Source organism: Mesoplodon mirus (assembly GCF_964341445.2).
Source record: "Mesoplodon mirus genome assembly, chromosome: 12".
Classification (NCBI taxonomy): Eukaryota; Metazoa; Chordata; class Mammalia; order Artiodactyla; family Ziphiidae; genus Mesoplodon; species Mesoplodon mirus.
In genome coordinates, this window is record NC_138988.1 from 73,473,420 (window position 1) to 73,497,375 (window position 23,956).

Here is a 23,956-nt window from a genome sequence, read left to right on the forward strand (position 1 = left end):
CGGGAGGGACCCGTCAGGGCCGTCGTTGCGGATTGGCTACTACGTGGAGGAACGCTGTTTCAGGTTGTTCGGCGAAAAATTTCGCCGCTGCCGCCGCCGCTATGGCGACGGGCAAGGGGGTGGCGACGCCGCCTCTGTGGCCAGTAGAGGCCCGGTTGGCGGCGCTGCTTCCAGATCTGCTGGTCTTCAGGAAGCCCCGGGGAACGGAGCACGAGCTTGCCACGGCCCAGGGCGTCCTCCTTGGCGTCCACGTGACGGGTGAGGGCGAGGGGAGGTGCGTCGCTTTCCCGACCTGCCGGAGGGGCGGCCGTTGGGCCACAGCTGGTAGGGGCCGCGGCGGTTACGGGCCTGGCCCCGGGGCGAGCTAAAGGCACGGTTTCATTGCACTTTCGCCGCCTCCGCCGGAACCTGAGGGTCATTTTCCGAGCAGGAGGACGCCTTTTCGGACGACCTGTCGTAGCCCTGGAGTTCACTTCAGCGATGATGAAATGGAGACTCAGAAAGGGGAAAAGACTTTTTCGGGGCCATATGGCAGGCTTTGGACCCAAGTTTTTCCCCAGTCCCGAGCATTTTCCAATAAGCATTCTGCTTCATCCAATGGTTTTATTTGTTCAGTTATTTCCTTCTTTGGGTCCATAAGTAGGTGCCCGCCATTGTTCTAGGAGTTGAGACCTAGCAGCTACTATGAGAGTCGTTCATTTAACAGGTATTTGTGGAGTTTATGTGCCACGGATATGAAGATGAGTGATTCGGGTGCCTGTCCTCGGAGGAGCTCACCATATGAGTTCTCCATAAAGCTTTCATCCATTCTTGTCAGTGATTTCTCTATCCCTCACGTGGGTGGGGAGAGGGGAATCCTACAGGTTCCCCTGGCCAGGGAGCCTTAAGAGAGTATGATGGGAAAGCAGTAGCTGGATTCCAATGAAAAGGGCACTTGTGGGTGAATCTTCACCATCTGCAGCTTCTAGAAACATGGGGAGGGTGGCCCTCTGGACTCCCAGAGGCAGCAGCAGCCAGCCTGGCCCTGAGTACTTGCTAAGTAACACCATGTTAAAGGATAATGAAATTACTCATCTTGAAAAGATCCGCTTCCGTTCCACTGGCCTGATGTGTGGAGGGAATAGAGCCTAAAAGTTTAGGATTTGCAGCTAACATAGTAATTTTTGCTTTGTTGGTCAGGGTTTACAGCATTAATGGACAGGTTCAGCCTGAGCTGCAAGTCGGAACATGACATGGACACACTGGCCCACATCTTCAGTTATTACATTAGTGACATCGTGGAGCGTGAGTGACCGTTGTAGGGGAGCAAGGAGGTGTGGTGATGGGCTCTTGAGGGTTTGTAACAGAAGGGGGCTCGGGGGCACTTTAAAACATACTAAAGTGACATCCTTTATTAGTGTCACCCATCCTTTATTTCTTCAGGTTCCCTCTGACAAGCTAGATCTTTGCCTGTATCTGCCATTCTACCCAGTCGCACATCCTGTTGACTCGGTGTTCAGAAAGGGGGGGGAAATGCTGGTTTTTACTTTGCATGTTTGTGTTTTATTTCAAAATAAAGTATTCCTCAGGTTGTGTCTTCTAACAGTAATATAATGTGCCTCGTGTGTATATCAGATATAATTTACAGAACACCTTCCCATTGTATTACTGCATTTTGATCCTGTGAAGTAGGACTGGGTGTTTTATTTTCTGCCATGTATCAATACTAAGCTTGTGCCTAATCTGAGGGGAAAAAAAACCCAAAACATTTTCATTTGTACAGTAAACATGTTCTGAGTACCTACTCTGTGACATAACACTGTGATGGGTGCAGGGAATGCAAAAACCTCTTCTTCGAGTTTTCAGTCTAGTTAGGTCTACCTAACAGAAATGACTCTGGCCCTATACCCTTTAGTACTAATATAACATTCCCTTCTTGTACTGACAGTATCCTGTTGAGTTATGTCCGTCATTCTGAGATTCACCAGAATGATTACTTTGTGGCATCTTCTTTAGCCACATAAAGTGGCTATGTGACTCACCCCTTACCCCTGAGGAACAAGTATAAAAAATATCTTGGGCATTCCCTGACGTCCCAGTGGTTAGGACTCTGCACTTACAATGCCGGGGCCGGGGTTTAATCCCTGGGCCAGGGTTCAGACTAAGATCCTATAAGCCAAGCGGCACTGCCCAAACTTTTTTTTTTTATTTAAAAATAAAAAGTCTTTCAATTGATTTCATCAAGTTTAGATGAAATAAATAGAAATTATGTATCATGTGTGTATTAGAACACCAGGAGTTGCTGGGTACTAGAAATACATGGAAAAATAAAGACACAGTGTCCGCCCTAATGGAGATTGTATTATTGGGATCTGATGGAGGGTAGGTGGTAAGAATGAAAGCTGGAAGAGGCATTTGGAGCAGCTGTGGAGAGATGATGGCAATTTCATCTAGGTTAGTGATTCTCAACCTTGGCAGCACATTAGATAACAACTTAGGAAGCTTTTAAAAATCCTGAGGTCTAGGCTTCACCCCAGTTAAATCAGAATGTCTTGGGTTTGCCCCAGGAATAAGGATGTTTAAAGTTTCATAGGCGATTTCAGTGTGCAGTAAAAGTTGAAACCATTGGTCTAGATATATGCAATGAAGGGAGCTGTATAGAGATGAATTGATTTGAAATATATTTTGCAGTTCAGCAGACAGGATTTTCTAATGTGTTGGATTTCAGTGGGAAGTGGTGAGGAAAGGGACTCTCAAGTTTTTTGCCTTTCATAACTGAATTTATGGTGATGTCACTTATCAAGATGGGAAAGATGGCTTTGAGAGAAAATCAAGGGTTCTGTTTTAAATATATTGAGTTTAAGATGTTAATAAGTCAGTCAACTGGAGAAATGAAGTTAGTAGGTATGATTGAGCCTGGAGCTCAGAGAATAGATCTGTTAGAGATGAAAAGTGAATTGATGGCATAAAGATGTTACTTAAAGAACTGATTGAGTCCACGTGGGGAGAGTGTAAATGAAGAAAAAGAGCCTAAGACTGAGGCTTAAGGAAGTCCAGGGGAGGATTATGATTAGGAAGAAAGAACCTACAAAAGAGACTATAAAGCAGCCAGTCAGGTAGGATTCTGTGGTATTCCTGAAGCCAAAGGGGAGGTAGTGTCTCTAGAAGAAGAGGCCCATTCCAGCTGGGTTGAAAATGAAAAGTGTCAAATATAGTGATGTCTGAAAAATACTGAATTTAGCAAAATGAATGCTGTGATGATTCTGATCATTTTAGTGAAGTGGTGGAAATGGAAGTCAGATTGGAATAAACTGAGAAGAGAATGGTAGAGGAAGAAAATTAAGCATGAATTTGATAGGAGGAGAAACTTGTATATCGCCAGCTCTTTTGAGAGTTGTTTTGCTGGGAATGTAACAAAAATTGAGCTAGTAACTAGAGAAGAAGGCAGAGTCAAGACTAGGTGGGTTAATTTTGTTGTGTTTTGTTTTCTTAAAAAAAAAAGATATTAATGGGAATGATGGAGTAGAGAGAAGATAAGGAAAGGAGTGAAGTTCTTGGGAGGGTGAGAGGGATTAGGATGCAGAGCACGAATAGGGGGATGGCTTTGAAGATAACAGGAGGACTTTTCTTCCATTTTAGAGAAGATGGATATAGGAACAGACAGATTTGAGGAGAAGCTAGGGGAAAGGAAGAAGGAGTCTAAGCCTTGGAGTGAATAAATTGACCAGAAAAGATATGAGGAAAAACTCTGTAGGCCATTCTTTTCATCATATATTATTCTGCCATGATCTGGCATGTCTCTGATTTTGACTCATTTTCCTCTCTCTCCCTAACTTGATTTCAGATGTGCTCTGTTTTGGAGGGGATATCCTAAATATCACAGGTATTTTTCATTTTTTTCTAAATATTTAAAGCACTGTAAGCAAGGAAGACTATAGGTGGAATTTGGCATGTTTGTTTATTCAGCATTGTTTGATTATTTAGTATTTGCTAGGCCCTGGGGAAACAAAGATGAGGAAGACACAGTCTCTGCATCAAATGATCTCCCAGTCTAATGGAAAAGCCTTGTCCATATTAAGCTCCCAAGTACTTTACATTTTGTTTACATCGAATGACAGGAAAATAAGTGCCTATAAAGCACTCATGAGAAAACTAATGAGAAACTTGGTCATTAATAGCAGAAGCTAAGTAGGTAAGAAGTCTAGCTTGTCTCCTATCTGGAAAACTCTTAGGATTATTAACAGCTATATGCCATAGAGTTGGCCTATCTTTTCATTTAAACTTAAAGAAACCACCTAAAATCTTAAAATTCAACTTGAATGTAAACCTACACTTTGTGAACCTCTTAGATCTGTTAGTATACTGATGGAGAGAAGAGTACCAAAAATAGCCCTAGGTTTTAGGAACATTTCAGCTTCTACTTAGTCATGTTTTTATATGCTGAATAGTTTTAAGGATCTAAGGCCGTATTTTAGTATGATGTATAGGGCCAAGAAACCTTGTCTGACACCTTGCATGATATCTTCTGCATTATTGGGGGCTTTGCTCTGGCAAGTGAATCCAGATGTTTAATCTCTGTCAGCCTATCTTGTGTCTCTACAGGGAATGTGCTCCTGGCACTCTGGACAGTGGAACAGGATCAACTGAGTGACATCATTACCCTGGTGGCAAAATGCAGTCTGGAGATACAGGAGAAATTTGGGATCTACCATACCAGAGAAGGCCAGGACCTGCAGCTAAAGATAGGTATTAGCTACTAAAAGAGTGATCAGTTGGAAAAAAAAAACAAAACCGTATAAACAATTCAAAAGATAAATGACAACCTGGAAGAAAATATTTGCAACTTATATCACGTAGACAATGGGTGAATTTTCCTAACAGAAAAAACACCTAGAAATCAAGAGAAGACTAACATTCTAACAGAAAAATGAGCAAAGAACATGAATAAATAACACATAAACATAGAAATCATCCCTTGTAACTTGTGAAACACTGGTCAACTTCATAATAAGAAAAATGCCAATTGAAAGTACCAATTGAGATCATTTCTTACCTATAGATATGGAAAAATTCAGATGCTGAACACACTGTTGAAAAGGCTGTGAGGAATAAGCCTTCTCACACAGTGCTGGTGGGAGTCAACAGTGGTACAGCTTCCATGGAGGGTGATTCAGTAATCTCTCCCAAGATTACAAATGCATTTATTCTTTTTTTTTTTTTTAAATGAAACCAACATTTTAATTTGTTCACTCAAAACTTTCATTATGGAAAGGCAACTTGGAAAAGGGAAATCTCAGAGGCCAAGGCAGGCACTTTTGGGGGATAAGGGGGTGCTGGAATCAAGTGCCAACAGCAGATAAGTGCTAGGTACTGCCATTATGGGGAGGGGAGGCTTCAAAACTGCCTCTTCAAACAACAACTTCAAAACTGCTCATGATGTTGCTTAATAGCTAGAGCATTTGGAAACCTCACAGTTAACCGGCAGAGCAGGCAGCCCATTCAGGACAGTGGGTGGATGCTGATTTCTTTTGCAGGCCTTATGAGTCTGCTCATGGAGGATCACAACATAGGAAATGTAGGAGAGGGAGGCATGCTCCCTATTTCAGCCAGCTCTTCTGAAGAGAGAGGGTTCAGGGCATCAAACTCGAGCAGCCAGATGCGCCTAAGGCTAGCGGGGCTAGGAGTAGAGATGGAGCTCAGGCCAGGAAACCTATGGGAACTCCTGCCAGGAAAATTAGTGGGGGAGGAGGAGGGGCTCTGGCCCGGAGACCAAGGAGCAGAGGAAGAGGAGGAGGAGGAGGAGGAGAAGAAGGAGGAGAAACTGTCAGCATATGGCTCAGGAGGTGATGGTGAGGAGGCACGCATACGAACTGCATGCCAAACCTGCTGGGTAGGAAAGTTTGGGACCTCAGAATCAGAAGAGCTTGAGCTGCTCTGGAAGACTACCCTTCGTAAGGCGAACCCAGGCGATGAAGGAGGACTCTGGCTATTAAGCCCAGGCAGGAAAGGGCGGATGCTATGGCCTGATCTTCTCTGGGTGGCATGGCTTCCGCAGCACAAAGCCCGGAGTCGTGCTGCTGCTTCGAGGGCAGAGCCTGGCCTGGGTGCGCGGCTGCGGAGAACAGGGCCTGTTGGGCTGGAGTGGTTGTCGATGGCAGGGCCAGGCCCAGATGCACGGCGGCGGGAAACAGGGCCTGGCACGGAAGCACGGCGGCGGCGATGAGCAGGCCCTGGCAGGCTGGAGTGGTTGTCGATGGCAGTGCCTGGCCCAGATGCACAGCGGCGGGAAGCAGGGCCTGGCACGGAAGCACGGCGGCGGCGATGAGCAGGCCCTGGCAGGCTGGAGTGGTTGTCGATGGCAGTGCCTGGCCCAGATGCACGGCGGCGGGAAGCAGGGCCTGGCACGGAAGCACGGCAGCGGCGATGAGCAGGCCCTGGCAGGCTGGAGTGGTTGTCGATGGCAGGGCCAGGCCCAGATGCACGGCGGCGGGAAGCAGGGCCTGGCACGGAAGCACGGCGGCGGCGATGAGCAGGCCCTGGCAGGCTGGAGTGGTTGTCGATGGCAGTGCCTGGCCCAGATGCACGGCGGCGGGAAGCAGGGCCTGGCACGGAAGCACGGCGGCGGCGATGAGCAGGCCCTGGCAGGCTGGAGTGGTTGTCGATGGCAGGGCCAGGCCCAGATGCACGGCGGCGGGAAGCAGGGCCTGGCACGGAAGCACGGCGGCGGCGATGAGCAGGCCCTGGCAGGCTGGAGTGGTTGTCGATGGCAGGGCCAGGCCCAGATGCACGGCGGCGGGAAGCAGGGCCTGGCACGGAAGCACGGCGGCGGCGATGAGCAGGCCCTGGCGGGCTGGAGTGGTTGTCGATGGTAGGGCCAGGCCCAGATGCACGGCGGCGGGAAGCAGGGCCTGGCACGGAAGCACGGCGGTGGCGATGAGCAGGGCCTGGCGGGCTGGAGTGGTTGTTGACGGCAGCGCCTGGCCCAGATGCACGGCGGCGGGAAGCAGGGCCTGGCGCGGAAGAACGGCGGCGGCGATGAGCAGGCCCTGGCGGGCTGGAGTGATTGTTGACGGCAGCGCCTAGCCCAGATGCACGGCGGCGGAAAACAGGGCCTGGCGCGGAAGAACGGCGGCGGCGATGAGCAGGCCCTGGCGGGCTGGAGTGGTTGTCGACGGCAGGGCCAGGCCCAGATGCACGGCGGCGGGAAGCAGGGCCTGGCGCGGAAGAACGGCGGCGGCGATGAGCAGGCCCTGGCGGGCTGGAGTGATTGTTGACGGCAGCGCCTAGCCCAGATGCACGGCGGCGGGAAGCAGGGCCTGGCGCGGAAGCACGGCGGCGGCGATGAGCAGGGCCTGGCGGGCTGGAGTGGTTGTTGACGGCAGCGCCTGGCCCAGATGCACGGCGGCGGGAAGCAGGGCCTGGCACGGAAGCACGGTGGCGGCGATGAGCAGGCCCTGGCAGGCTGGAGTGGTTGTCGATGGCAGGGCCAGGCCCAGATGTACGGCGGCGGGAAGCAGGGCCTGGCACGGAAGCACGGCAGCGGCGATGAGCAGGCCCTGGCAGGCTGGAGTGGTTGTCGATGGCAGGGCCAGGCCCAGATGCACGGCGGCGGGAAGCAGGGCCTGGCGCAGAAGAACGGCGGCGGCGATGAGCAGGGCCTGGCGGGCTGGAGTGGTTGTTGACGGCAGCGCCTGGCCCAGATGCACGGCGGCGGGAAGCAGGGCCTGGCCCAGATGCACGGCAGCGGGAAGCAGGGCCTGGCCCAGATGCACGGCGGCGGGAAGCAGGGCCTGGCGCGGAAGAACGGCGGCGGCGATGAGCAGGGCCTGGCGGGCTGGAGTGGTTGTTGACGGCAGCGCCTGGCCCAGATGCACGGAGGCAGGAAGCAGGGCCTGGCCCAGATGCACGGCGGCGGGAAGCAGGGCCTGGCGCGGAAGAACGGCGGCGGCGATGAGCAGGGCCTGGCGGGCTGGAGTGGTTGTCGATGGCAGCGCCTGGCCCAGATGCACGGCGGTGGGAAGCAGGGCCTGGTGCGGAAGCACGGCGGCGGCGATGAGCAAGGCCTGGCTTGGGTGTACAGCAGCGGCGTTGAGCAGGGCCTGGCACTGATGCTCAGCGCCGGAGACCAGCGCCTGGCACATATTGACGGCAAGGAGATGCGCCTTGTTCGGGTGAACGGTGGTGGCGGCGAGTAGGTCTCTGCTCAGCTGCACGGCTACCAAGAGCAGCGCTGGACCCGGATGCGTGGCTACAGAGAGCAGGGCCTACCCTGGCTGCCTGACTGCGGAGAACGGGACCCGACAGGGAGGTGCGGCCGCAGCGAGCAGGGCGTTGCACCGAAGCAGGACTGCGGACAGCAGGGCCAGACTGGGTGGCGTGGCGGCAGAGGGCTGGGCCTGGTCTGACTGCTTGACTGCGGACAGCAGGGCCTGGTGCTTTAGCCTGGCTTTCAAGGACAGGACCCGGCTGTGATGTGTGGTTCCCCAGAGAAACCTGAAAATGGCCACTACTGCTGGGCTCAGACCTTGGAGAAGATGGCTTCGCCGACCCGGAAGCCTCCTCGCGCCTGGGCCGCTTCCTCCCACGTCCATCCCCTGGGCTCGTGGTCTGGGTTGGACGCTGGCCAGCGCCCCCAGCGGCTTGCCAGATGGCGGCCCCACTGAGCACAGGCACTGTCTGGACGCCTTGGCCCGTCCTGGGCACCACACAGCTCAGTTCTGCGTAGGGACTCCCGCCGCCATGGAGGTCGGGGCGCCCCCCTTCCTGCACACCGTCCACAGAGGGGGGCCCCGGGTCCTCCCCGGTGAGCAAAATGGTGCCGGCGGCAGCCACCTTGCAGGATGAAGAACCTGCTGTGCCACCGCCTGGGGCGCCGCCACCTGACGGAGATGGGTTGCTCGAGACTGTGGGGACCAAGGCACTGGGATCGGGGTTTTCAGTCTCACGGGTGTCGCCAGGGGCAGAGGCGACCTTGTTCTTCGGCCCTGCCGGCATCTTACCCTGCTGAGGCTTCTGCTCCTTCTCACAGCACGACTGGGTGGCCTCAAGGCCAGGTTCTCACTCAGAGACACGAGAGCGTGGCTGCCGACCCTTACCTCAGAGAAGCCCTGGGCGCCAAGAGGGCATTTATTCTTCAACCCAGCAATCCTAACATGTATCCTTCAACCCCAACGTTTATCCTATAGGTATACCTGAGTATTTATAAAATATCATATGTATAAGATTATTGATTGCAACATAGATTGTGATAAAAGGTTGAAAATTATCCGTAGGAGACTGGTTAAATAAACAATAATAGGTCTACCCAATGAGAGTCTCTGCCACTTTAAAAAAAGTTGTTTTAATATAGCAGTATCTCCAAAATATAGATGAGAAAAAGCAAGATGCAGAGCACTGTGTTTAATATGCTACCTTGTGGGCTTCCCTGGTGGCGCAGTGGTTGAGAATCTGCCTGCCAATGCAGGGGACACGGGTTCAAGCCCTGGTCTGGGAAGATCCCACATGCCGCGAAGCAACTAGGCCCGTGAGCCACAACTACTGAGCCTGCGCGTCTGGAGCCTGTGCTCCGCAACAAGAGAGGCCGCGATAGTGAGAGGCCTGCGCACCGCGATGAAGAGTGGCCCCCACTTGCCGCAACTAGAGAAAGCCCTCGCACAGAAATGAAGACCCAACACAGCCATAAATTGATTAATTAATTTAAAAAAATATGCTACCTTGTGAGTAAGGAGGAAAAATAAGAATTTTTCTTATTTGTTTATATTTGTATAAAGAAACACTGGAAAGATATATAAGAAACGAATAAAATTTACCTATTGGGGGAAAATAGTGTAGATAGGTATATAGGTGGAATCAAGACTTTTCAATGTATATTCTTTATATAGTTTGGTTTTTTAATTATGTTACTGTATTACATTATCAAAAATATAATGCCATAGAAATTTAAAAGCTGTACACAGAGGCCATAGTTTCAACAGAGTCAGGATTGAAGGCAAAGCTCTATACGAAAAACTGCTTCTCAGGAGTCCAGAAACCTCAAGGGGTTTCTAAGTTAGGGCAAAAGTTGGCTCTAGCTATTCATTTGTATTTTGAGGAACAGAAGTGAAGAATCATATTGTGAGTTGTATGGCATCTCTCCTATCCTACCATCCTTTTTTTGTTCTTCTGGTTTTTGTTTTATTGATAGATATTTCATAATTGATACTGTACATAGACATATTTATATACTTTTGAAACCATCACCACAATCAAGATAATGAACATATTCAACACTCAACTAAAGTTTCCTGTGCCCCCATATATACAATGGAATATTACTCAGCCATAAAAAGAAATGAAATTGAGCTATTTGTAATGAGGTGGATGGACCTAGAGTCTGTCATACAGAGTGAAGTAAGTCAGAAAGAGAAAGACAAATACTGTATGCTGACACATATATATGGAATTTAAGAAAAAAAATGTCATGAAGAACATAGGGGTAAGACAGGAATAAAGACACAGACCTACTAGAGAATGGACTTGAGGATATGGGGAGGGGGAAGGGTAAGCTGTGACAAAGTGAAAGAGCGGCATGGACATATATACACTACCAAACGTAAGGTAGTAGATAGCTAGTGGGAAGCAGCCGCATAGCACAGGGAGATCAGCTCGGTGCTTTGTGACCGCCTGGAGGGGTGGGATAGGGAGGGTGGGAGGGTGACACAAAAGGGAGGGGATATGGGAACATATGTATATGTATAACTGATTAAATTTGTAATAAAGCAAAAAAAGATAAAGTCATTAAAAAAAAAAAAGTTTCCTGTGCCCCTTTATAGACTCTTCATCCCATTACTCCCCTCCCCATCCCCAAGCAACCACAGATCTTTCTATCATTGCTTTTTTTTTTTTTTTTTTTAAGCCAGCTTGCAGGATCTTAGTTCTCTGACTAGGGTTATTTATACACTTTTTGATCTACAATAGGAGTGTTGTCAGTTTTGGGCTATTGCAAATAAGGCTGCTATGAACATCTGTATACAAGTCTTTGTGTAGACTTATGCATTTATTTCTCTTGGTTAAATACCTAGGAGTGAAAGGGCTGAGTCATAATGGTAGATGCATGTTTAACTTGTTGAGAAATTGCTTATCTTTTTTCCAAAGTGGTTGTACCATTTTACATTTCCACCAGCAATGTGTAAAGGTCCCAATTTCTCCATGTCCTAGTCAACATTTATTATTGTCTGTTTGCAGAACTTCCTTTAACGTTTCTCATAGTGTGGGTTTGCAGGAGATGGGTTAGTTTAGCTTTTGTGTGTCTGAAAAAAATCTTTATTTCACCTCTGTTTTTGAAAGGTATTTTCCCTGGGTATAGAATTCTAGATTGACAGGAATTTTTTTCCTCTTACATGAAAGCTGTTGTTCTACTGTCTTCTAGCTTGCAGTATGTCCAACAGGAAATCTGCTTTCATCTATATTTTTGTTTCTTTTATATAATGTCCCTCCCCTTCCACCCCAGCTGCTTTTCGATTTTTTCTTTATCACTGGTTTTAGGTAATCGGATTGTGATGTACCTTGGTACAGTTTTCTTCATTTTTCTTATACTTGGGACTCATTGAGATTCTTGGATCTATAGGTTTCTAGTTTTTACAAAATTTAGAAAATGTTCTGCCATTATTTCTTCAAATAATTTTTTCTCTCTTCTTCCTCCTCTGTGTAGTTACACACATATTAGGCTGCTTGAAATTGTCCCACGACTCACTGATGCTGTGTTCATTGTTTTTCTATCTTTTTTCTCCCTGTGTTTCATTTTGGATGGTTTCTATTGCTATGTTTTAAAGATTACAGATCTTTTATTTTGAAAAGTCTAATTTGCCTTTGATCTAATAGATCTTCTTGTGTATTTTTGTAGTGTATTTTTCATCTCAGGCCTTGTGGTTTTCATCGATATGAAGATACCATATCCTCCATGTCCCTACTTGTTTAGTATCTCTCTAGTTCTTGAATATATGGAATGTAGTTATAACTTTAAACGTCCTGTCTACTAATTCTTTCGTCTATGTTATTCTACATTGGGCTTGATTGATTGATTTTTCTTCTCATTGTGGGTCATATTTTCCTTTTTCTTGGCATACCTGGTAATTTTTGGTGGGTGCCAGGTGTGAATTTAACCTTGTTGAGTGCTGGATTTTTAAATATTTTTGTAAATATTCTTGAACTTAGTTCTGAGATGTGGTTAGCTTAATAGGTTTTGCTTTCAAATTTTGTTGGATAGGACCAGAACAGTGTTTAGTCCAGAGCTAGTTTTGCCCCATTGCTGAGGCAGACCACTTCCGAGTACTGTACCTAATGTCCTGTGAAGTATGAAGTTTAATACTCTGGCTAGTGGAAATGGGAACTATATCCCAGCCCCGTGTGATGCTAAGATTGTTCCCTCTCATCTTTTCAGGGGGCTCTTTCCCTAGCCTCAGGTTGTTTCCTCACACTGATGCACTTAAAGACCTGAGGGGGACTCAGTTCTCTGGAGTTCTGTGGCATTTTCTCTCTACACACTCTCCTCTCCAGCATTCACAGTGCCCTGTGAGCTCTAGCTAGCTTGGCCTCCTCAGACTCCTACCTCTGTCTCCTCAACTCAGGGAGTCCTCGGGGCTGCACCTGGGCTCACCCTCCCTGAGATGTGTACTGGAAACTCCCTCTAGGCGGTGGTGAGCTGGGGTATCAGAGAGTTCGCCTTGTTTGTTTCTCATCTCTCAAGCATACTGTCCTTAATTACCTAATGTCCAGTATCTTGAAAACTGTTGTTTTGTGTATTTTTCCAGTTCCTTGGTTGTTCCAGGCATTAAAGTAAATTCACTGCCTGTTGCTGCACGTTGGCCAAAAGTATATGTCTCTGCCATTCTTTTAAAACTGCCTTTTCCCTTGTTTTTAGTGTGGATTGGGTGACTTACTTAAGGGCATACCTCTCCTGGTTATAGTAATTTCTTCCCTGGCAAGCAAACCCGTTTTTCAGCTGTTATTAGCAGTAAGAAATCCCCCAGGAGAAGAAATAAAGGGTGTGGCGAAGCCCATGTGTGGTAAAACACTGATTGTCTACTCACTGAGCCCTGTTTACATATGAGGAGAGCTGGTGTGGTCACGGTGGCAGCAGGTTCTGAGCATCATCATTTGGTCTCTGCCGTCAGGACCTAGCTGTCCATTAGAAGAGCAATTTAGAGACAAGACTCTTGGATGCCTAGGATCCAAGAGTTTCTTCCCTCATACAACCCAGGCTGGTCTGAATGTCTGTCTCTAGGTGTGTTTAAGACAGAAGGAAATCTGAGGCAAGGTATTCTTCTTGAGGGGGAGCTCACCTAATATATCTGCAACTGTGGGTAATAATGAGATATGGCGTGATGCATAAAGCAGTGTGAGGATTCCAGACCCCAGCCTTTGCATAGTTTTCCAGCTGAGTTTGTCTATTCACCACTTGGTCTCCTTTTCTCTGGATAGGTCTGTCTGCAGGTCGGATTTCCCAGGTTATTGTTGGAGACGATCAGCGACAGTACCTCTTGGTGATTGGGCGCGATGTAGACGGTGTCCAGTTAGCTCAGCGGTTGGCCCAGGCAAATGAGATTGTCTTGTCCTGGAACTGCTGGAAGCTCTGTGAGCAGTACATGTTTGAAGTGGAAATCATGAGGGAGGATGAAGCTGTGAAGGTAGGAGGTTGGTCACATCCATTGAACGTCCTGAAAAGGCCTTCCTACTGCATAGGGCAGTGCTCTGGTGGTGCTCAACACCAGACCAAACCAACCGCTGGAACTTTATTTTGGAGGGAGGTGAGGGATATTCTCCCAGGAGGACAGACGAGGCAGAACAGTAAGGCTGAAAAGATAAGTGATAAACAAGGGAGATGGCATCCTTAGCCCCTCTATTAGGGAACCAAAGGTAATCCAGTCGGTGGGTGGGCACAGAATTGAGCTGTTTCCTTTCTATAGTTAAGAGATATGCGGATCATTGACCCATTTGACTTTGATGAGCATTTTTACAAGTGCCTCGATTACCTGCCACATTACCGGACAAGTGCTGGTAAGTTATTTTGTCCTTTATTATACCCATGCCCAAAACTTCAAAGATTAATTTTCCACATGGCTGGAGACATTTTGTTTGCTTTCCTTCTCTCAGACATTCTAAGAACTGCCCTGGAATTGGATCCAGACTCTGCACTTGAGCAAACCCTGCGGAAGCACATAATGAAAAACCTTTTGAAGAAGGTTATTTCCTAGCTCTTGAGTCATTGTGTGTAGACTGTGTGTGTGTGTTTATGTAAACAAGTGTACATGTACAAATGTGACAACCATTTGATTGATCCAGTTCATCTCCCGCTTCCCATTGTAATACCAGCAGATTTTCCCATCTGCACCAATTACTGTGATGACATGTCTTATAAGTTTAGAAAGTAGAAACCATATTTGGTTTTTGTTTGTTCATCCCTCTAGAAACTAGTACACTGTAAACAGCGTATAGAGTATGTGCTTGGTAAATAAGTGTTGATTGATTGTTTATATGTGAATCCCTTAGTAAGTGATATAATGACTAATAGAATGGGACATATCAAACTGTCTTAGAGAGGAAATATAAAAGCTTGGCAAATTTCATCAGTGAATTAGGTTTAAAGTCAAGCGATTTTAACTCCAAGTGCACTGGTTGTATATCTTCTATACCTCTTGAACCTGAATTTTAAGTTTTTTGTCTGACATCTTTAAGTCATTTTCTCATGTTTACCATGGACTATAGAAGTTAACTGCCTAAACATGATACTAAAAGTTGAAGATACAGTCAAGGTAACTCACTGTGTCTTTGTAGATTGATGAAGGCCAACCTATGGAGTATATATCCGAATTCCGTACTGTGACTATGGTTTTGGTCAGCCTAGAATTCCACAAGACAGCATGGATGTTGCATTTGTGTCATCTTATCCAGGAGGCTGCCTTATACATCTCCACAGTGATAGAGAAAGGGGGTGGCCAGCTGAGCCGGATCTTTATGTCTGAGACAGTAAGTACAAGGGAACTTGACATATCAACATTAAAGGTGAGTGAGGAATAATAGTCTTAAGACAATTATAATAGTCTTATGTTATTATTATAACATCTTATGTTATCTCTCACATAACACAGACATAAGTCAGACTCTCTGCTTCTTATTTTATAATAAGCTATGTTACATTAAAACTTCAAGTAATAATATTTAAGGAACGGGATGTTCTAGGTAGTTTAATTTTCAGGGTAACTGAGTATTATCCTCCATACCTTTCTTATTCTCTTCTTGTTGAAAAATCCTTATGAAAGCATGAAGAATGTTTTTCTGTCTCTATTAGTAAAGTAAGTATAATCAGATCCTTCTGAGGTAATTTAGGAGCTTGAAAAAGAGCAGTATCATACTTGACATTATAGGTAAACAAAATATAGGCAGATGGACTTAGCTCAAGGTAGACACTAGAAATTGAATTTTTGAAAAGTTCTTAACATCAATTTTTCTTATGTTTTAAATTTCAGTTCTTTAAATAGTTAAATCAAGATTTTTTTTCTTCTTTTTTTAAAATGTCCATGTTGATGTGGCCTAGAATGTCCATTTCATGAATCTTATAGAATCCTACATTCCTAATAGAAAACCAGCCAGGAAGGGGTCTGGCTTCATTTAGGGAAGTTGGTTCAGTTGAGGCGAGCCATATTTCTTCCCCAGGTCAATTTCCCTTTTCTTTCTTTGTCACCTATCTCAGGGCTGCATGTTCCTCTGTGTTTTCGGCCTTCCTGGGGATAAGAAGCCAGATGAGTGTGCACATGCCCTGGAGAGCTCCTTCAGCATATTCAGCTTCTGCTGGGAGAATCTTGCTGAGACCAAGTGAGGAGGAAGGTGGGGCAGAGAGGAGCTTCTCAGGCCCAGGGGGCTCTTCAGGCAGGGTAGGAGGCAGTAACAAGTAGCACGGGTTGAGGGCATCCAGTGTCTGCCTAAAGGGGTGGGAACATGCTGAGGGAAGTCAGAAAACAAGACATTAAGAAATTACTAGGTACAGAACTATGTACTAGATAGCCAGGGGAAATGGATATAAGTTTCTGTCCAGTGGGGTGGGAGGGGGGAGCTATAGAATACGCATAGCAAGATTCAAGCAACAAGCAAACATATAAATTAATATGCACATAATACATCTGTATGTGAAGAGAAGGCTGCCTGTCTATGCGGAGGGGAGGCGTGGGAACAGATGTGGGACAATTGCCTAGATAAGAAGGGACTGCAGCTGGTTAATGCTCTCCTTGGCTTTCACTCTTGGTCTTTCCCAGTCCTGTTGATTTTTTTGGAATTCACACTGAACTGATCTCCTGCCTCCGTATTCACCCCACCCTCCCACCTACAAAAGCCTAGCGCTAATGAAGTTATAGAAAATTCCATTTTCTGTAGTGCAACTATGACATGATTTGGTTGGAATTTTTCAAGTGACCTTTTTTCTTTTTTCACTAGAAAGCTATGAGGAAAGCATGTACGTGAATAGATTTGAAAAACGCTCATTCCTCATGTCAGCACTGAGTCAAAGATTTGTTTGCTTGCCATACTTATTCAAGATGAATACAAATTATCTCACATAGTTACATAATGCTTTAACATTTTTAGAATACTTTAGTATATGCTACCTGTGTGAACATTTGTATCTGTTACACACGAAACTAAGACCACAGAAGAGTAGTTAGTAGCATGTAGCAAAGCTGGTAATGAAACCCAAAACTTCTGTCCTCAAATCCTGTGTTATTTTCATTACCTCACAGCTGCCTCTTATAAAATACAAATATTCCCCAAAAAGGATAGCATATATTACTATTGTGATACCATTGTAGAGGCATACTCATAGGACATTAGTACTGAAAAGGAACTTAGAGATTATCTGATCCAACTCCTTATTTTATAGATAACAAAGATGCTAACAGTTGCTTCATAGATACTCAAACTCTTAGTCCAAAGCAGATACGTGGTGGCACTTCTTTCAGGCTCGGTGAGATCTGCAGATACTCCTACAGCCTGCTTTCCAGTCACATCTCCAGTGTGAGTGTGCTAAGCCATTCCTTTCAGTGCTGGTCTATTCTGTTTTCAAATTTTGCCTCGACCTCTGGTCTTCAAGATTCCTGCTGTTAGCCCTTACTCCTGAATAAGGCAGTCATTTCTTGGTCATTAGAGGCTATCTTACAATGCCTTTAAGGATGCTTTCTATGACTCTTAGACCATAACTTGGTCTTTTCAGTCTTTTTTAGTTGAGAATATAGTAGATGTTAGGCGCTAGATAGGATCTTAAGAGTTCATCTCATTTGGCCTCCTTAACTTAAGGAAAGTAAGATCCAGAGGTTACGTTGGAAAGCCAAATAGTTTGACAGTGTTAAAAGCTAGTTTCCAGGTCAGTGTTTTTTTCCTTGAAGATAATGACTAATTTAGTAATTTCCCGAAGTGTGTTTGGTAGAACATTAGTCCCTTAAAAAATCCTGAAAAAAATATTTTCATGGCCAAATATGTTTAGGAATTGATGCAACTATATTTCCTTCTTAAAGATTCACAATATACATTAACATCAAAGTTTCTGAGCAGTCTTACAGTAAAGAAATTTGTTATATTTTGTTTTATTCAACATTTCCCAAATTTACTTGATCACCAGACACCAAGACCTGTAAACACCCAGAAGAAGGAATGTTCTGAGGAGCATATTTTGGGAAATGCTGCACTAACCAGATGCTGAGGCTTGCCTTCTTCACCTGTAATTCAAGTTTAGAGACAGGGTCTCAGAGGTGCCTGTGTGGCGTCGGTAGCAGATACTGTTGCTCATGACTCTCTGCATCGCACCAGCCTCACCCAGACCCAAAACCACATCCATGTCTCCTGTCTCAATGACCCTGTTCACCTTGGGTCATCTTCTAAGTTCCTCTTTCTAGTCTAGGAAATAACCTTCAGTTTTCAGTTCATTTACAGAAGAAAGATGATTCCCTGTGTCCAGTGATTGATCAGGCTTTTCTGGTTTGTGACTATTTCTCCAGGATATTTTTGAGACCCAGGGAGTGCAGTCTCCATATCTCATCATAACAGTTTTGTAGCCCCAGAAATACTTTACATATATGAGTAAATAATATATGTTTCCTTAATGAAGAACACTTTTAAAAATATTTTTTGGAAAGGATAGAACATGGACCACCAGGAAGAGCAAGGGGGAATTATAAAGTACAACAGAAAGAAATAAGAAATAACCAAGTGAAAAAAAGTATTACTTGTTTCATTATCATAGTCTTGCTAACAGCTGAGTTTCTGGCATGCATAAATGCATTCATTCAACAAGCATTCACTGAATAAGCCTGAAGCCAGGCACTGTGCTAGGTGTGGTGAACATAAAGAGAAATAAGACACTACCTCCTCAGCTCTGTAAACAACTAATTTTAATACAGTGAAACTTAAATGTAGGAATAAAACGCCTTAGGAGCTACAAAGAAAAGTGCTATGGGAAGAAATAGTTCTCCCCAGAGGTACTAGAGAAGTCTTGACTATAGAGATGATTTTTGAGCCAGTTGTGAGGGAAAGGCGTTCAGCAGGTGGAGAAAGTGGGGAAGAGTATTTTAGACAAAGGACGCATTGTGAGACATTAGCAGCTTGTCAGTCATTCTTGGGGTGGTAGTAGGACCAACTGCCTAGTTCTTGTCTTGAGTGTCTCTGATTCACCCTGGGCAGTGGGCCCAGCGAGTGAATGTAGGAGTCCTCAATCCTGTCCTTAGAGGAAGACAGGAAAAGTTTGATGGTCTGGGAGACATCACTGTTAGGATTGTTGCCACTTTTCGTGCTCTCGGTGAACAACTGAAAATTGTTTCTTTGTAAATTTAACTTGAAGTTAATTATGCTTCATTGCACCTTCTTTCTCCAGATGTATACCTTGTTGCCTGTCACATGAAATTTTCACGTCAGTCAAGTAAATCTGCTGATTCTGTTATGCATGAATTGTTCATTGCCACCTTTGAGCCTTTGCGTCACCTGGAATAGTATATGCCCTTTTTAAAAATAGTTTATGTTTCTAGTGCTTTTCCATCCATGGCCTAGGTAGGACCACTTTTCCTTCCACCTCTTCCTATTTCAAACACCTCCTGTGTTCTAGCCATCTTGAACTACTTAGTTTTGCACAAATACACCAGGATTGCTAAAGCCTGTGCCTTTTCCCACGGGAGTACTTCAGCTTTCAAGGTCTGATCGTGTGTCCTCTCCTTTATGAATACTTTATGTCTAATCTCCAGTATCAGTTAATGCATGCCTTTGTTTGCTCTGTTAATTGCGGTATTGATCTTTAATATGTAGTATTTTCTTGCTAACTTACGAATATATCTCTTCACCTCCCTCAATCTCCTTCACCAGCCCAGACTGAACTTCTCCAGGACGGGGTATTTTAAACACCTAGCCCAGTACTTGGTACTGTACATGCTTCTCAGAGCTTATTAAGTGAGTGAATGTATGCATGTGTGAATGGATGAATGAAAAAATATTACTCCTTTTAAAAACTTTATTTCAAAGACTAATTTGCTTCAGCAAGCCTTCCAGCAACAGCCTGACATTCTGAGTATTCCTTTACTCTCACATTCTGGCATTATTTGATCCATTAACCCTGTATAGATCTGTTGATCTACTTTTCATTTGGGGGTTTCATGTGAAGCAGCATGGTGTGGTGGAAATAGCACTGGTCTGGGAGTCAGGAGGCCTGGATTCTCATTCTGGCACTAATATTAACTCTTGTACAACTCTGGGAAAGTTAATTAAGTGCTTCAGTTTTTCTTTTTCTTTTGTCAAATGGGTTTTAAATATTTGCCCTACGTACCTCACATGTTTGTTGTTAATTATCCCTCAAAGAATCAGGTGAGGTAATGAATTTGAAAATACTTCAAAAAGCACATAAAGAGTATCTGACAGATATAAGGTGTTTTTAGTGTTTTTACTAATAATAGCTCCTCAACTAAAATTCCTAGAGTAGGGGGACCATTTTGTTCCTTTTGACTATTTCCCTAATATTCAGTACTTTGTACCCACCATGTGACGCAAACTGACAGCAGCCTCTGGCCTTTTGCATTCTGAGCTCTAAAACTAGACTTCTGGATCTAGGGAGTGGCAGATCTAGTGCTGGACTTGGTGGCTTCCGAGTGCATATTTACCCACGGTTGCTTTTCTGATCCGCAGGCTTGTTTCCATCAGTATCACCAGTGGACCAGTATTCTGTGGCATGGTTGGGGCAGTAGCAAGACATGAATATGCAGGTAGAATAGGACATTGGACTGTTCGCTCTGTGACTTAGGGGGTGAAGGTAAAGGAGGTGATCTAAAAATTCTCCATCCTTTTCTGTCTCCCTGATACAGTTATTGGCCCAAAAGTAAGCCTTGTGGCAAGAATGATAACTGCTTATCCAGGTTTGGTGTCCTGTGATGAGGTAACGTATCTAAGATCTATGCTACCTGCTTACAACTTTAAGAAACTGCCAGAGAAAATGATGAAAAACATCTCCAACCCAGGGAAGATGTATGAATACCTTGGCCATAGAAGATGTATGTGAGTGTCATCATGTGATAGTTCAGTCCCATCTCTTTTGTAGAATCAGGGCATAGGAATAATCAATGCTTGATTATATGAAATTAGAAAGAAAGATGCTTCTAGTACTGGCCTGATGGAATAAGAGACATAAGAGGAGGGTTTCATATCTGAGATCTTTAGCTTTTAAGTTTAGCTCTTAGCTAGTTCCTCAGGGAACAACTTCTGTCCTACAGGAAGAGAATAGCAGTAGGTCACTAGTCTAGATGTTCTTTTTTCTATGTGTACTTCACAATTTATTTACTCCCCTGAGCCTGGAACAATAAATAGTTTTTCTCCCCTTCCAAAATTTTTTTGTTTTTTTAAAACTCTTTGATTCAGAACTCTGGACCTCTTTAGTTGTCTGAAAGTACTTATTTATAAGGACAACTCATCCTCTGTCTATTTAAAAACATATTATCTGTCTATCCCAGTCTATTTTTAATTAACACATTTCCCTTTGTCCTTTTTCCCAGAATGTTTGGGAAGAGACATCTGGCCAGAGAGAGAAATAAAAATCGCTCTTTGCTAGGTAAGTTTTCTTTTTTAACCTTAAATCATATTGTTTTCATCTGTAGATGGTTAAATGTGATTTAAAAAGCAAAATTTGAGACTAAATGCTTCTAAGCTTGTATTAAAAAATAGAGAGCAACCTTCTTAGTGAATGTATGTTAATTTTGAAGAAGACTTGCCATTTCTTTTCCATGTTGAATGTTTAAATTTCAGGTTCCAACATTTAGTACGAAATCTTTGTAAGGATTCTCATCTTTAGAGAGAAACCTTTAGAGGGAAATTCCTCATCCTGAGATAGTGACAATAGCACCGAGACTGTTCCACCCACACTATATGTCCCCTATCTTTATATTTGTTTTATCTAGATCCATTAGTCCATTATTGTCACATAGCAGCGACAGACCTTGAACACTAAATTGTTGTAATGAAAATTTTTACAAAAAGCTAAGAAGATGTAGTAGCCCCCATGTCCATGTGGTGCCTAGTTGTTCTAAATGTTATTACGTAGGCTCTGGAGCAAGCCCCCAAGCCCAGCATACATTTCTTTATAGTCCGGAGTTGATTTTCTGGAAAAAGATGTGAAGGCTTATCAAATAATGGAATTCTGTCAAGGATTCTGGGGAAAAAGTCATTCTGAGAATTACCTTTACAAATTAATTCAAATAAATAAGTGTCTGCTAAAAAGCACAAGAGTGTTGGGTTCGCCTTGTCTCTTTACAGACCGGGAGAAAGAACTGGAAGCCTTCCGAATGGCACAGCAGGGAAGTTTGCACCAGAAGAAGGGTCAAGCAGTTCTGTATGAAGGTGGAAAAGGCTATGGAAAAAGTCAGCTGTTGACTGAAATAAACTTCCTGGCCCAGAAAGAAGGGCACAGGTAAAGACTCCGGCTTTCTGACTTAGCGTCTATTTCTCCTGGGGCTCCTTTCCCTTGTTGGTGAGACTCTTGTATTGTTAGATTCAGCATCCTTGGGCTGGCGGATTGAGTAACCTCTCTGGATCAGGGGACTCCCAGTGACCATAGTAACATTCACCAGGGTGTTGCCATTGAAGCTGAAGGAAGCAGATTCCAAGCAGTGCTTCTATGCCATCCAGACCCTCATGGCCATCTTCTTTGAGATTGATATGTGCCCAGCCTATTACCGGCAAGAGCGCCTCCACAAACAGCTCCATGGGATGGTGGAGGATTCGCTTCACTGCCTGTTTAATGACCTCTTCTTTGTGAAGGTAACAAAGGCAGTGGCTTTCTGAACTGGATTACTGATATTTTTGGTGGCTAGTTGGACCCAGGATTGTCTTCGAATCTAAAACACACACACACATATACATATACATATACGGCCTAAGAACACACAGTCAGCAGTGGCAGGATTGAGATTTGAAAAGTCTTTGACACCAGATCCCAGGCTTTCTCCTTTTTGAGGAGAGTGGATTCTAGGACTGACTCTGAAACTTGCTAGTTTTATATCTTGGCACAAATCACTTGGCCTCTCTGAGCCTCAATTTTTTTCACCTGTGAAATGACAGTAGTAGTACTTTATATGGTTTTTGCATGGATTTTAGAGGATGTAGTTTATAAGAGACTGCATCGTAAATGTGAAAGTACTAAAATCTGTCAATGTGATATTGACCAGATGTGTATATCCAGCAATTATATGCATGTGTTCTTGAGTTGGTTGCAGCATTTTGTTCTTTAACCTTACCTTTCCATTCCTGGGTCATGGAGTATGTCACTTGAACCAGCATCTGAATCTCAGAAGCTTCCAGTGGTCTAGGATTTATGTGGTACCCAATAGCGAGTAGGCTAAGAATTCCCTGGTCCACAATTCCATTTGTCCATCCTCCATCACTTCTAATCTACCCAGCATGCAGGGCATTGTATCTAATGAAAAACAGAGAAAACAAAAATCTGTCCAGTCCCTCAGCATAGCCCTGTCTTAAGACAGGCCTTACCTGTGGCCCTGGCCGAAGTGGTCAAGGAGTAGCCTCACTTTGGCTCTCAGGTCCATTGTAGCTCATGTGCCTTAGCCTAGCACAGTGTTGGAGATGTCCCTTGCAGTTCTTTCTCACAAGTCTCATGCACACATTCATTCTGGTATACTTGGAATAACTGGGGTGCTGGAGTTGTCCGAAGTGACATTGCTAACTCTGACCTGTCACTTTATTCCTTAGTCATGATCCTTTAAGAGTTTGCCAGAGTCCAGTATGGAAAGGAGCTATCTCTCTCTAACCACCTGTGGACTTTCAGTCTCACCCTCTGAACTGTATATTGACATTGGATTGGTATTTGTAACCCTATGCCTAATCCTGTAGAAATCCATTCTCACTCAAAATAGAATAATTTTCTGTTCCCTTTTGAGAACCTGTATATTTTTATTAGATTGTCATTTTGAATGATAATATATGAATAATTTTCCCGGTCAGTTTCCCTTATCCTTCAAAGTTTCACACATGGATGACCTGACCAGACAAAAGAAGGTTAAAGCATGTTTTTTTCAAGTGCTGCAGAAGGTGGGTATTTTTGCTACATACCATTAACTCTTAATATGTGGAGATGGTTTATGCTTATTTCAATTTATCCACATCTTACCTTCACTTGGGCATTTCTCGGCCTGCCTATTTATTGATATCTTCATTGTTTCTATCTACCTTTAACCTTGAATCCATCCTACAGCACAGCATACAAGGAAAGGTCTTTGCTTTTTCCTGATCCTGTTTCTTTTTTTTCTTTTTTTTTTTTTTTGCAGTACGCGGGCCTCTCACTGCCGTGGCCTCCCCCGCCGCGGAGCACAGGCTCCGGACGCGCAGGCTCAGTGGCCATGGCTCATGGGCCCAGCCACTCCGTGGCATGTGGGATCCTCCCGGACCGGGGCACGAACCCACATCTGCCGCATCGGCA

At 44.8% G+C, this 23,956-nt stretch overlaps 1 protein-coding gene across 1 annotated transcript in view; it reads left to right on the forward strand.

Annotated features, from left to right (window-relative positions):
• Positions 1 to 97: 97 nt before the first annotated feature.
• The window catches only part of LOC309813733 (adenylate cyclase type 10-like), a 43,480-nt gene continuing 19,621 nt past the window's right edge, over positions 98 to 23,956 (forward strand). Inside the window, 18 exon segments of the mRNA XM_082638830.1 lie at positions 98 to 258; positions 1,180 to 1,284; positions 3,824 to 3,862; positions 4,582 to 4,727; positions 5,039 to 5,182; positions 9,108 to 9,128; positions 9,131 to 9,164; positions 13,438 to 13,643; positions 13,923 to 14,013; positions 14,110 to 14,198; positions 14,791 to 14,982; positions 15,707 to 15,828; positions 20,164 to 20,240; positions 20,340 to 20,529; positions 21,024 to 21,079; positions 21,781 to 21,934; positions 22,095 to 22,284; positions 23,482 to 23,568. Coding sequence (XP_082494956.1) covers positions 102 to 258; positions 1,180 to 1,284; positions 3,824 to 3,862; positions 4,582 to 4,727; positions 5,039 to 5,182; positions 9,108 to 9,128; positions 9,131 to 9,164; positions 13,438 to 13,643; positions 13,923 to 14,013; positions 14,110 to 14,198; positions 14,791 to 14,982; positions 15,707 to 15,828; positions 20,164 to 20,240; positions 20,340 to 20,529; positions 21,024 to 21,079; positions 21,781 to 21,934; positions 22,095 to 22,284; positions 23,482 to 23,568 — 2,100 coding nt within the window. The 5' untranslated portion in view covers positions 98 to 101.